This window comes from Leucopleurus acutus, assembly GCF_964270905.1.
Source record: "Leucopleurus acutus genome assembly, chromosome: 3".
NCBI lineage: Eukaryota > Metazoa > Chordata > Mammalia > Artiodactyla > Delphinidae > Leucopleurus > Leucopleurus acutus.
Window position 1 is genome coordinate 112,571,432 of NC_139145.1, and position 14,250 is coordinate 112,585,681.

At 37.3% G+C, this 14,250-nt stretch overlaps 1 protein-coding gene across 2 annotated transcripts in view; it reads right to left on the reverse strand.

Moving 5' to 3' along the window:
- Positions 1-5,543: 5,543 nt before the first annotated feature.
- The window catches only part of FAM151B (family with sequence similarity 151 member B), a 35,073-nt gene continuing 26,366 nt past the window's right edge, over positions 5,544-14,250 (reverse strand). Inside the window, exons 6-7 of one of the 2 annotated variants that reach the window (XR_014326099.1) lie at positions 8,037-8,168; positions 7,526-7,661 (exon numbers count right to left, since the gene is read on the reverse strand). Coding sequence is in view for 1 of the 2 variants with exons in the window: in XM_082836374.1 (XP_082692500.1) it covers positions 7,502-7,661 (160 nt within the window). In the remaining variant the exon portion in view is untranslated. Of the gene's footprint in view, positions 7,662-8,036; positions 8,169-14,250 lie in introns of both variants that reach the window. The other variant, XM_082836374.1, reaches the window with a different exon arrangement.

Consider the following 14,250-nt stretch of genomic DNA (forward strand, 5'->3'; position numbering starts at 1 on the left):
TATACTTTTGTACTGTTTGAATTTTTAAAAACCACCTGCATATATATTTTTTCAATTTAAAGACTAATAGAGAATTCCCTGGCAGTCCAGTGGTTAGGATGCCGAGCTTTCACTGCTGAGGGCCTGGGTTCGACCCCTGGTCAGGGAACTAAGATCCCACAAGCCGTGCAGTGCATCCAAGATGAAAAAATGTAATAAAAAAAAAAAAAAGAGACTAATAAAACTTTTTCAACAACTGAATACATAGAGATGCAGAATATATTTAAATGTACTACACACATTTTATAGCTTAAACAATACTAGAATGATTAAAGCAGAAATGGCATTAACCTTTTATCCATATATGCCGAACACCTAAAACATTTTGAGACATTCACACTTTTTGGTCTTAGAACTCCTTACAGTCTTTGGGACTTCCCTGGTGGTACAGTGGTTAAGACTCTGTGCTCCCAATGCAGGAGGCTCAAGTTCGATCTCTGGTAAGGGAACTAAAGATCCTGCATGCCGCAACTAAAGATCCCGCACGCTGCAATGAAGATCCCTGCAACAAAGATCCCGCGTGTGGCAACTAAGACCCGGCACAGCCAAAAAAAAGAAAAAAAAAAGTCCTTAACAGTCTTAAAAATCAGGACCTCAAGGGTTTTTGTTGTTTTTTGCTTTTTTTAAAAATCTAGGTTATGGGTATCAATGTTTACTACATTAAAATTTAAAACTGAGAAATTTTTAAAATATTGTCTTAAAGTGACAAACCCATTACATGTTAGCATAAGTATTTTATGAAAAATAACCACATTTTCCAAAATATATTTAGTGAGAAGAGTGGCAGCGTTTTGTTTTTGCAAATCTCTTTAATGTTTGGCTTAATAGAAAACAGCTGGATTCTCTTCTGTGTTTCTGCTTCAATCTGTTGTAATGTTCAGTTGAAGCATATGAAGAAAATATGGCTTCACACAGATATGCAGTTGAAAAAGGAAGAAATAATTTAATAGGTTTTTCAGATAATTGTAGATAGTCTTCCTTGATACTATACTCAAACTTGGTAAGTGGTAGTTTCTTAGAAGGTTAGTTGTAATGTAGAATCTGAAACCACACCAAGGAACTTCCATTTTCTGTTACACTAAATTTCACTGCCCTGTCTCACACTTTGAATGGATTCCTTACCCAAGCAAGACCTTATAATATTGTGCATGACTCATTTGGAAAATATTGATTCCTTGAGTTATGCAGACCTTCCAAGTGTTGACACATTTCACTATATACCATAAAAAATAGTATTCATTAATATCACCACTGATATCAAAGTCTTTTAAGTATAGGGAATTGTCAAGCTCACAATGATGGGTTCAAGTTTAGTCAAATTCTAATTTTTCATGTAAAAACTCAGGTTTCATCATTGGCAGCAGATACTGTCACTTGTTTTCCTTCAAGCGACAAGTTTGCTTTGTTCATTTCTGAGAAAATATCTGCCAAGTACCCAAGACTAAGTAACTGGTCTGTCAGTTGTTCTTTCGGTTATAAATATTTTTTCCATGAAAAAAAAGGCTAGTTCAGTTTGCAACAAGGACTTTTCTTTACTACAACCACTGAACTTCAGTATACAGCAGAATTGTACTATGCTTAACTCACATTCTGTCACATGAAATATTAAAAAGATGTGTACTCTGGGTCAAGATTTACTAAAATTAATAATTTTTGCTGGATCATTGATATTCCTATGTCTTTTTTGTTTTGTTTCTAGTGTGTGGGGCAGTGAAGAATATGATTGATAGTTGATGCAATGAATTTGATTCATACTAAGGCATCCACAATTTAACCTAACATTCTTTTTTCCATCATCACTGAAAATGTCAACACAGTGAAACAGGCAATTTCACAAGTGGCTTTGACCTCATCCATCTTCTGAAAGCATCTCAGGGGAACTGAGGGGTTTGTGGGCCACACTATAAGAACAACTGGCCTAAGAGAATTATTGAGGTTTTGTGTCATCCATCCATCCATCATTTGTTAAAGGCCTATTCTGACCAGGTATCATAAAAAAATGAGTAATTTCTTCCCCCCAAAACAGCACAGTTGAGGGCAAAATACAAACGCGTAAAATAATTATAATCTAGCGGAGGATGTATATCAGGAGAAAGCCCTGGGGAAGTCTTGAAAGACTCTTTATAGGAACCTTGACTTAGGGGCAGAGCTCAACAGGCTCTGTGAAGAGGTCATGCCCTTCAACTTTAATTCAGAATTTTTTGATTAGCTCTTGAATTCACAAAGTGGCAACAGACTCTCACAGCAAATATGTCAATTGAATTTTCTGAATTCTTACTACATTATGTGACCCCAAGAAAGGGATAAAGAAGAAAGGGACAATGACCAGCCTTCATGAAGATTCTTTAGCAACAACCAAACCTGGAACAACTCAGCTGCCAGATTTAGTCAGACTGGTCCCTTTCACAAGCAGAAGCATAGAAACAAAAGAGCCTCCCTAGAGGACAGGAGGTTGGGTGAGCCCCTTTCAAGGCCTGCCTGTTTTCTGTCTATTCTGATGGTTAGACTCGGGGAGTGGGGGTGGGGGTGGGTAGCCTTCATTGTTTAAAATTATGACATAATTAAAAATATGTAGTAAAGTAGCAATTACGGGGGAGGGGGGCTGTAGTTCTTTAAGAAACTGATAGAATTAAAGAGCATCCTTTCTGAAGTCAGAGTGGGAGGTGAGTTCAGAGGCAGGAAGATGGGGTTTTCATTTTTCTTCCCAAATTGGTATAAAGTAGCAATGTCAACAAATCACTGAGAAATATCGCTACACCTGGCCTCTGTTCTATCCTGTTTGGGTCAGTAGCACCACCTGACGCTCTGTTACCCAAGCCCAAAATATGTATATTAGACTCGTTCTTCTCCCCCATACTTCCCATTCAACTAGTTTACAAACTCTTACAAGCTCTTCCTTCTTAACCTTTCCTCTATTTCTTGAGCCTTCCCATCCCCTTTTGTTACCACCTTAATTCAGGGCGTCATCTCCTTTCACTTCAAGAATTCTAAGGCTCCTTCTCATGCCACTGGAATCACCTTTGTAACACTCAAAACTCGTAACGCTTCCCTGCTTAAAATGGTGGGATGACTCCCACAGCCTGAAAGAAAAGGAACAAACTCCTTAGCTTGGAAAGTGAATCTGGTCCCTGCCTAAATGTTCAGCTTCGAAATACAGTGCCTCCAGAAACTTTTTTGAACAAGTGAGATCAGGCTCTTTCCCACTTAAGAGTTCCTGTGCTCACGTGCCTCTGTCTGAAAGGCCCTTCGCTCTCTCTACCTGGTGAATCTTACTTAACACAACCTAAGTATTCTCTCCCAATTAGAAAATACTGCTGTCTCTCACCACAACCTGGTATATAGTTCCATCACAGGAGTTACAGCAAATATCCAACTTACTGTTAACAAGTCTCTCTCCCCCTACTAGATGGTAAGATCCTTGAGGTAGGAATCATTTCTGAATTATTTGCACAACCTCAGCTTATCAGACATTAATTAGATGTCCCCTTCCCTCCCCCCCAGAGTTCCTATTAAGCCCTGAAGTCCTGTTACATGTCTCCCTCATGAAAGACACAAGTGACTGGACAAATTAAGGTCCCTGGACCAAAGGATGGCAGTCCAAAGGTACGAAGGGGAGAGAGGAGCAATCACAGTGAAGAGTAAGAGTGACACTCATGGGGGACACTGGAACAAAGACCCTGAGTTCCTGCTGCTGGGGTGCCAAGAGCTGCTGGATCCCGCCCCTCTTCTTCCAAGAGCTGGTTATCAGCTCTTCTTGGTTTCACTAATTCATTATACTCCCATTTTCTAGATTAAAAAGTACTTCAGCGCTACTATTCTCATCTCTCTTTTTAACACACTATTTTCCTTGCATTGATTCATGAATTTATGATTGTAAGAAGATAGTAAGCTCATATTAGGAAGGCTCCCATCTTAAATTTCAAGATGAGGAATAGAGCATTTTTCTATATAGTCACTAGGTATTTAGGTTTTTTTTAATTTTATTTATTTGGTGGTTAGGTCTCCTAACATTATTATTATTATTTGGTCTCCTAATTATTTGGTTGTTAGGTCTCCGTTGCTGTGCGCGGGCTCCCTCTAGCTGCGGCGAGCGGGGGCTACTCCTCGCTGTGGTGCGTGGGCCTCCCATTGCGGAGCACGGGCTCCAGGCACACAGGCTTCAGTAGCTGTGGCGCACGGGTTTCAGTAGTTGTGGCTCGCGGGCTCTAGAGCACAGGCTTAGTAGTTGAAGCCCAGTTTTTTTTTTAATTACAAGGAAAAATCCAAGACCCTAGCTCCAACAAACAAGCAAATAAACAACCTGTTCTGAATAACTTGCAACAGTTTTCAACTGGATAAATGCGTATGTTAGCAATCACATCACTCTTACAGGGCCATAAGCTACTGCACCTTTAAAAGCTCTGATTTTTTGAAAAATTGGATGTTGTACAAAAGTATCTTCTAGGACTAGGATTGCTCTGCAGGCTTGGGAGACAGCATTTGGATGTTGTGGGATTTTAACAGCAATAGATTAGACCTAAGAACCTGGAGAGAAAAAAAATAGGTGGTACTAAAACATTTACTTATTTTCTGTCTGTGAACTTCTTCCCAAGTATTTAATAATATCTTACAATTTTATATGTCAATTGTATCTCAATAAAACTGAAATTTAAAAAAGGAAAGAAATAATTGCCTACTCCAAGTCATGAAAACATTCTCCTTTATTCTCTTCTAAATGCTTTATAGTTTTAGAGCTTTCACTTTTAGGCCTAAGATTCAACTCTAATTATTTTTTGTATATGGTGTGAAGCAGGGATCAATGTTTTCCTTTTTCCATAGGGACCAAAATCCATTAAAATTTTACTTTTGGGGACTTCCCTGGTGGTCCAGTGGTTAAGAATCCGCCTTCCAATGCAGGGGACATGGGTTCGATCCCTGGTCAGGGAACTAAGATCCCACGTACCACGGGACAACTAAGCCCGTGCACTGCAACTACTGAGCCCACGTGCCACAACTAGAGAGCCTGTTTGCCACAACTACTGAGCCTGTGTTCTCTGGAGCCTGCACGCCACAACTAAAGAAGCCTGCGTGCTGCAACAAAGAGCCCACGCACCGTAATGAAAGATCCTGCGTGCTGCAATGAAGATTCTGCGTGCCGTAACTAAGACCCGACGCAGACAAATAAATATTTTTTTAAAAATTTACTTTTCAACAGAATACATTTTATAATTCTTATGTAATTTTTATTCCTGAGAACACTTTAAAATATAGCTTTAAATCTTAATCTAAATGACACTTAGTTGATAAATTTCTCAATATAAAGGCATTTTGCCTTAAGACTAATACTTTAAAAAATATTATTAAGGATAAAGTAGTAAAGTTAATCTTCTGGACAAATGAATTTGATTTCAAACTTAATTAAAATACAATTCATTTATAAATTCAGCTCTTTGTAAAAGCAAAGCATGGTCATTTTAGAACATTTATAATGTAAACATTACTTTTTACTATAATTTTAAGAGTTATTTGTTGCAATTATTAACATTTTATAATTATGAAATTGCATCTTTTGCTGTTGGCAAACAATCATAGAAAGTGAAGTTTTAGGTGTTGACAAATAGCACCACATTCAGTTGTAGCTAAAATTTAAAGTGGAAATATCATTTTCTTGAAGTATTTATATGTATACAATATTCATGTTATATGTCTTACTGCTATCTATCTACAATGGATATGATCACATGATACGTCTAAAAGAAGGGAACTATCTGTTGAGCACTTGCTATGTGATGAGCATTGAGCTACAAGCTTCCATTGCATGAATCTCGCTTAACCTTCACAACAACCCTACAAGAGAAGCTTCATCCTCTGCGCCCCTCCCCCATTTTATAGATGAAAATATCAAGACTCAATGAGGTTAAATATTTCCCCAAATCTATGGCTATTAAGGGACAGAGGTGGTGCTGTAAGGGAAGTCTATCTGAATTCAAAACCCAAGCTCCTTTCTCTACATTGCACTACTTTATTCACTGGAAGAAAATGGTTGATAAAAGATAAATTGCATATCTTAGGACATTCATTGGTAAATTACCTTTCAATAGATCAAAGAAGCAACATATTTTTCTGAATATCTTGCTCAGGACTACGCCAGGCACTGTAAATACAATTAAGAATGCTCTCTTACCATAAAGCACTTTATAATCTAGCTGAGGAGACATAACTACTACGTATGACACAACTAGTGAAAAATATTAGTTGAAATTAACTGTTAAAGTAAGATCTGGAGACTACAGATGGTGTAGCTGTTTTTGAAATGAAGGACTGTGTTGAGGACACTGAATTAACTTTTAGAAAGGGACCACGTTAGGAAGGGTCTTGCAAGAATAAAATTCAATAAAGTTGAATTTAAGAATCCCCTAGAGATTTTTTTTTTTTTTTTTTTTTTTTTGCGGTACGCGGGCCTCTCACTGTTGTGGCCTCTCCCGTTGCAAAGCACAGGCTCCGGACGCGCAGGCTCAGCGGCCATGGCTCACGGGCCCAGCCGCTCCGCGGCATGTGGGATCTTCCCGAACCGGGACACGAACCCGTGTCCCCTGCATCGGCAGGGGGATTCTCAACCACTGCGCCACCAGGGAAGCCCTCCCCTAGAGATTTTTGATTTGACATAAAGAAAGAGGTGTTTTTTAAAAGTTTTTTTTTTTTCAGCAGAAATATTCAGGGTATCTTTGAGTAGAGTATGAGGAATGAAGTAATGAGGAACCAGTTTTTGAAATTCTAGTAGTAGAACAAGGGCCTGAACCAAGGTGATGTTGGTGAGAAACTTGAAGATCAAATGATATATTACCAGGATTAAAATTCTGGTCTCCAATAGTATTTTGCTCACTCTAGATATTATGATCAAAACAAAGAATACAAAAAACATATACGGCTGTCGGCATACTCCCCCAAATATGGAAGGTCTAGATACATCTAATTTTAATCCGTATTGTTTTTGGTAAAGAGACTTGATCTTGTTATAAGAAAGCTGCTCATCCCTGTGAAAGTTAAAAACATTTTTAAAGCCCTCTTACTATTCTGTAGTCTCTGAATAACTAGTTCTCCAGGAAAAAGGAAAGAGGATGGCATATTTTTATGAAATCTCTATAAGGCTAGTGCCAACAAAATGTGATTTAATAGCTGTATGACATGTGGATTCTTTCAATTATCTTCAGTATACCAAAATTTTTTTATAAAGAGTTTTAAAGATTCATTTTCCTAAAGTATTGTTATACTAGCCCAATGCAATCTCTTCTTTCCAAATCTTTTAGGTAAGTACAGTATTATAAGGACATAAGCCTAACAGAGTAAGCACTCAGTAAATGTTTTTTGACTCGATAAACTGGAACATAAATCAATCATCATAATTTATATGGTAACCAATTCAGACCAAAGCAAAGAAGGATTATGAAACCAAAACATGAAATCATTTAGCAGAATTTTCATCTTAGAGATTAATTTTGATTCCAATGGCTTGTTTAAATTCATGGTTTTGTGGTTCCAAGATGTCATAGAAAACTCTTTTTTTGTCAAAATGGCCTCTAATAAAAAGTAAATCTTCAGTGGAATAGCTATCGTTTTTTCCAGTCCAAACAGTCAGGCTGTACCTGCATTAAAATAAAACAGAATTATATAGTTAAAAGAGAAAGATAAGAAACAGTGATGAAGAATTCCAATAACCCTAAAAATAGTTACTCTCATTTGTCTCTAACCCAAATTCACACAGAAGAAAAAATTAATTAGCACTGGTGGAACTATATTTTCCTGTTTCATTCCTTCATCAACATCAAAGGGACTAGAGAGAATAAAATTCACACTGCTGTTGCCTAAATTAGGTCCCGCTGTATCTGAATTAATGTTAAATGGCTTTAGAAACCCAGACTGGTAGCACTGGAAATGGGCCCAATTTTGGACAAAAGAACTGAGGAGATTGTGTTGCTGATCAAGGCATCTGTTCCCTACACAAAAACCACAGCTCTAACCTGGTTTCTTCAGTAGCCAGGCCACAGTCGAAAGCACGACTGGAAGGGACAGTGAAGAGACACAAATGTCACTGACGTTCCCAACATTCATATTCACTTATAAGTGGCCCCGCTATCCCTTCCGGGGGTTTTCTGTATGAGATACAAGAATGCCAAGAGATGTCACTACGAATGCCAAACAGAATAAACCTAGATGTATTTCTGGAGTTAAAAAACAATAATAATATATGAAGATTTATTATGGATATAAGAATATGCTCAGAATTGTAATGTTAATTAAATCGTATATTTTCATTTCTCCTGTGACATTACTATTACATTACTCTTAGTAGAGTTTAGAGAAATGCGAAGCTGTTAAGTATTTTCATATTTATTTTCCTCATAAACTTGTCAGAATCCAGGGAAAATCTCCAAAGCAGTTCTTCTGCTAATGATAAGAAACAGTCTAAACAATGTATATATGTTATACTGACACATTACTGTCCTTAAGGATGATGACACCATTCTGGAAATGTAACAAAGGAAAATACTTTGGATTTTGTTCCATAGTAGTATTATGTGACAAACCAAAAAGACTTTTAAACTACAGTAGGGAACACAGAAAAAAAAAATGAGAATTACTTTAAAAACTTATATTTTTGCTAAAATGGCATTTTTATTACTTTATTGAGCACCATGGTATCAAACGTTATAAAAAGACAGATACGAATTTAGGTTAAAAGAAGTTATTCATTTTATTTCCAGTGTTATTTTGCCTCTTTTAATCCTCCCGCTACTGTATTTAAACTAAAAGTAGGAAAAATAAAATTGACTAAGGGTATTTTAAATGCATTCATTCAAATCAATTCTCAGGTTTCACTTTTAAAGCTCTTTTCATTGTGATGTAACATGTATAGGAAAAGATGCATAAAACATAAATGTTTTAACAAAGTATTATAAAATGAACTCCAGTGTAACAAACACAAATCAAGAAAAAACACTGCCAGCACCTCAGGAGACGCCTGTATATCACTGCCCCATCACAACCTCGCCTTTCCCCCAGAGTCCTCACAACCTTGTCTTTTGGGTTGCCATCTTCTTGCTTTATTTACCACCTGTATATCCATCCTAGACAATACAGTTTAACTTTTGCCTGTTAATGAATTTCATATAAATGGAATCATACAGGATATAATTTTTTTGGTCTTGCTTCTTTTGCTGAATATTGTTTGTGACATTTATCCAACTTAAAACAGGTAGCTAGTGTATGCATTTTCTTTGGGAAACAGTTTAGCAGTATCTACTAAAGCTGAAAGTATGAATACCCTATGACCTAGAAATTCTATTTCTAGAAATTCCTTTCTGATATAGCCTTTATAAATGCAGGCACATTTGCACCAGGATGTGTGTGTGTGTGTGTTCACATTTATATATATGAATGTTCACAGCAGCAATCTTTGCAATAGCCAAAACCATGAAATAATCCAAATGTCATTCAATAATAGAATAAACTCTGAATGATGTTGAATGTTTTGCCTGTGTTCTCTTCTAGGAGATTTATGGTGTTATGTTTTATATTTAAGTCTTTAAGCCATTTTGAGTTTATTTTTGTATATGGTGTGAGGGTGTATTCTAACTTCATTGCTTGCATGTGGCTGTCCAACTTTCCCAACACCGCTTGCTGAAGAGCTGTATTTTCCCTATTGTATATTCTTGCTTCCTTTGTCGAGGATTAACTGACTGTAGGCATGTGGGTTTATGTCTGGGCTCTCTATTCTGTCCCATTGATCTGTATGTCTGTTTTTGTGCTAATACCACACTATTTTGACTACTGTAGCTTTGTAGTATTGTCTGAAGCCTGGGAGTGTTATGCCTCCTGCTTTGTTCTTTTTTCTCAGGATTGCTTTGGCAATTCTGGGTCTTTTAATTGTTCTAGTTCTGTGAAAAATGCCATGGGTAATTTGATAGGAATTAAATCTGTAGATTGCTTTGGGTAGTATAGCCATTTTAATAATGTTAATCCTTCTAATCCAAGAGCATGGGATATCTTTCCATTTCTTTGAATCATCTTCAATTTCCTTTATTAATGGTAAACAACAAAGCTTTAATGTAATATATTACTAGAGAAATTTTCATAACATTGGGGATGGGAAAGAATTCTTAAACAAGACACAAAAATCACTAGCCATGAAGGATATGCTCGAGTAATTTGAACACATTAAAATTCAGAAATTCCTTCCATCAAAAGACACCATGAAGAACATGAACAGGTTAGGCACAGAGTTGTGGAAGATTTTTGTAAATCAAAAGGGCTCTAGTACAGAATTTATAATGAACTTACCTATGAAATAGAAACAGACTCACTGATATAGAGAACAGACTTGGCAGTTGCTAAGGGGGAGGGAGCCTGGAAGAGGGATGGATTGGGAGTTTGGGATTAGCAGATGCAAACTATTATATACACAATGGATAAACAACAAGGTCCTACTGTATAGCACAGGGAACTATATTCAATCTCCTGTGATAAACCATAATGGAAAAGAATATGAAAAAGAATGTATATACGTGTATATATATATATATATATATATATATGTATAAATGAATCACTTTGCTGTACAGTAGAAATGAACACATTGTAAATCAACTAAACTTCAATAAAATTTTTTTTAAAAGCTTTGTTGTTTACCTTTCATATTTAATAAAAGACTCTGAAAGAGATGAAGTTAAGAGAAACCCAAAATTAGGGACAGAGTTCCAAAACAAATCAACAATAACAAAAACAGGACCCCCCCCCAAAACAACAACAACAACAACAACAACAACAACAAACTAGACAGAGAAGTAGAAGAATCCACTTAGTGCAATGCCATGGAGCCAAAGGACAAGGGAGTTTCAAACTGAAAAGGGAGACCAGCAGTACTCAAATGTTGCAGAGGTTAAGAATTTGGCTTGAACAAAGTATGATCTTCAAATGAGAAATTTCAGGAGAGTAACTGACTACACAGAAGTGGAAGGTGAGGAAACTGAGGCAGTAAGTAATGAAAGAAATGGGATGGCAGGATCATCCTATTTGAACATGGCAGCCTAAAGTCAGCACTGCCTCCTTTTTCTCCTAGAATCACCTTAAAGTAACAAAAAGAACAAAAGAATGAAAATAGAAACCCCATCTTCAATGAGAGCTGAAAGTGCAAATTACAAAACAGGTGAGAAAGTTTCTAACAGCAACAGAAATTAAGGCCACATGTTAAGGAGGTGGAGAGAGTTTGCTCATGTATGCAGATTACAGAGAAGGCCTATAAGAGACTCTTCTGGATGAGAGGCATATCCCACCAAAACACTTCGCACAGTGGGAATGGTGTCCTTGAACTACGAGTGGGAGCTTTCCTGGATTAGATTTGGTCTCAAAAAGCAGTGGAGACAAAGAAATAGAACAGGAAAGCCATAGTTGTAGGAATCAGACTGTTCCTGTGAAAACCCAAAAGTTTAAATTTAAGAGACACGTGAAAGATCTTACCTAGAGACACAACAACTGCTTATCTCCATTGACTGGGGAGAAGTTAAAGACTAAACAAGTCACACGTAAGACTCTCTGGGTCATAAAGAGCATAGTCCTGATCCCTCTCCACTATGAACTTCAGGCAAGTAGCTGGTCTAAAAAACACCTCACTTTCTTTAAAGCAGATAATCAAAATAAATTTGGCAGAGATTTTATACAAGAGAGTACAAGAAAATATATGAAAAAACACATGGCAGATGGAGAAATAAAAACCTCATCATTAGAAAAAACTATCAGATAGCTGAAACAGATATAAAACTACTTAAAAAAAAGAAAGCCACAAAACAGATGAAAGCCATAACCCACACATTTTTTAAATGATGCAGTTGCCTTTTTGAAGAGCACAAAGCAGATATACAAATTAATGGAAGAAGTTTCAAGACAACAGAAAAGAGATGATAAAATATTAATTGGCAGATCTTAGGAAAGAAGTGGAAAATTAATACTATTACAGAAATATGGTGAAATCTGAAGGTATACTAGACTAGAGAGAACAGACATTGTTGAAAATATTGTAAGGGTCAGAGAAGACAAATTATAAAATACAGTAAAATAAAATGCAAACAAATAAAAAGGAAAGAAAGACTGAAGAGAAAACAATAGATACCAAAGACAGGCAAAGGAGATCTACATATTCATAACTGGAGTTTCTGAAAGAGAAAACATAGTGGTACAAAGGCAACAGAACAAGTATTTAAAAATACAATTCAGAGAAATATTACAGAAAAGAAGAGCATTTAAATCTATATATTGAAAAAAACTCCATATTGCTGAAAAAACTGGTACAGAATGGTCCATACTGAGACATATTCTAGTAAAATTACTAGGCCTCAAAGATAAAGAACACTTTCTACATTCAGTTTCCCCCATTTCCCCCCTCCAAAATCAAGTCGCTTATAAGGGCAAACAAATAATCAGGCTGGCTTCACACTTTGCCACATCAACACTCACATTAGAAAGCAGAAGAGGGGCTTCCCTGGTGGTGCAGTGGTTAAGAATCTGCCTGCCAATTCAGGGGACACGGGTTCAAGCCCTGGTCCGGGAAGATCCCACATGCCATGGAGCAACTAAGCCTGTGTGCCACAACTACTGAGCCTGAGCTCTAGAGCCTGCGAGCCACAACTACTGAGCCCACGTGCCACAACTACTGAAGCCTGCTGCCTAGAGCCCATGCTCTGCAACAAGACAAGCCACCGCAATGAGAAGCCCGTGCACTGCAATGAACAGTAGCCCCCACTCGCCACAACTAGAGAAAGCCTGCACACAGCAATGAAGACCCAATGCAGCCAAAAATAAATAAATTAAATAAATAAATAAATAAAAAGAAAGCAGAAGAGCAGGCTTCCTTGGTGGTGCAGTGGTTAAGAATCCACCTGCCAATGCAGGGGACATGGGTTTGAACCCTGGTCTGGGAAGATCCCACATGCTGTGGAGCAACTAAGCCAGTGTGCCACAACTACTGAGTCTGCACTCTAGAGCCCGCGAGCCACAACTACTGAGCTCGTGTGCCACAACTACTGAGCCTGCGTGCCACAACTACTGAAGCCTGCACACCTAGAGCCCGTGCTTCACAACAAGAGAAACCACCGCAATGAGAAGCCCAAGCACCGCAACGAAGAGTAGCCCCCGCTCACTGCAACTAGAGAAAGCCCACACACAGCCACGAAGACCCAATGTAGCCAAAAAAATAAATAAATTTATATTAAAAAAAAAAAGAAAGGAGAAGGGCAATGCCCTCAAAATTCAAAAGGCATTGTGAGCCAAGAATTTTACAGCCAGCCAATCTATCATTCAATATGAAGTACAAAGCTGGACATTAAGAGAGTACAGTCAACTCAAATTAGGTGAGGGGGGGTGAAGAAATACACTAATTTTATTATTGCTCATGGAAGTTAACGGGCACTTGTAAAGAAGTAAATTAAGCATATTTTATAAAGTAGCAGTAAGAAATAACCAATAGGAAAAAAAACTAACTTACCAAATATTCAGAATTAAAAATACAAAAGAAAGAAAATAGCTACAGTGAAATGCTTTTTAAAGCTACAGAAATAGCAAATATGCTAGTTTTTCTTTTAAATGACAGAAACAAGACCAAACATATCTGTGTTATAAATAAATGTAAATAAGTTAAACTCTTCTTTTTAAAAGAAAGACTGTTAGATTAGATTAATGAGAGCTAGGTATCTAGGCATCTGATAAGGAATTTAACAACATGGAAAGAAAGAAGGCTAGATAGAACCCTCAGGGGTTGGGTTGAAATTGGAAATATCAGTATGAACTCATGGGTTGGTTAACACACACACACACACACACACACACACACACACACACACACACACACACACACACAGAAATGTTTATGTATGTAAGTCTATATAGGTGTGTTTTTATATACATACATATATACATACACAGACCATAACTACACATATACATACACATATATTTTCCAGCTCTGTCCATTAAGAGGTCCTGGAAGCACTGACACCCTAGGAGCAATGATTATACTAAAATCCCAGATTTTGCTTTCTAAATACCACCTGCTGCTATAATCAAGCAGGGATCCTTGAAGAAGTGACTGATTTGAGAACTGGGACAAGTACGTGATGAGCTTGCCAAGAATGCAAGACCTGAGGTCTGTCATGAGGAAATATTGAACTGATCGAGACTGTGGAC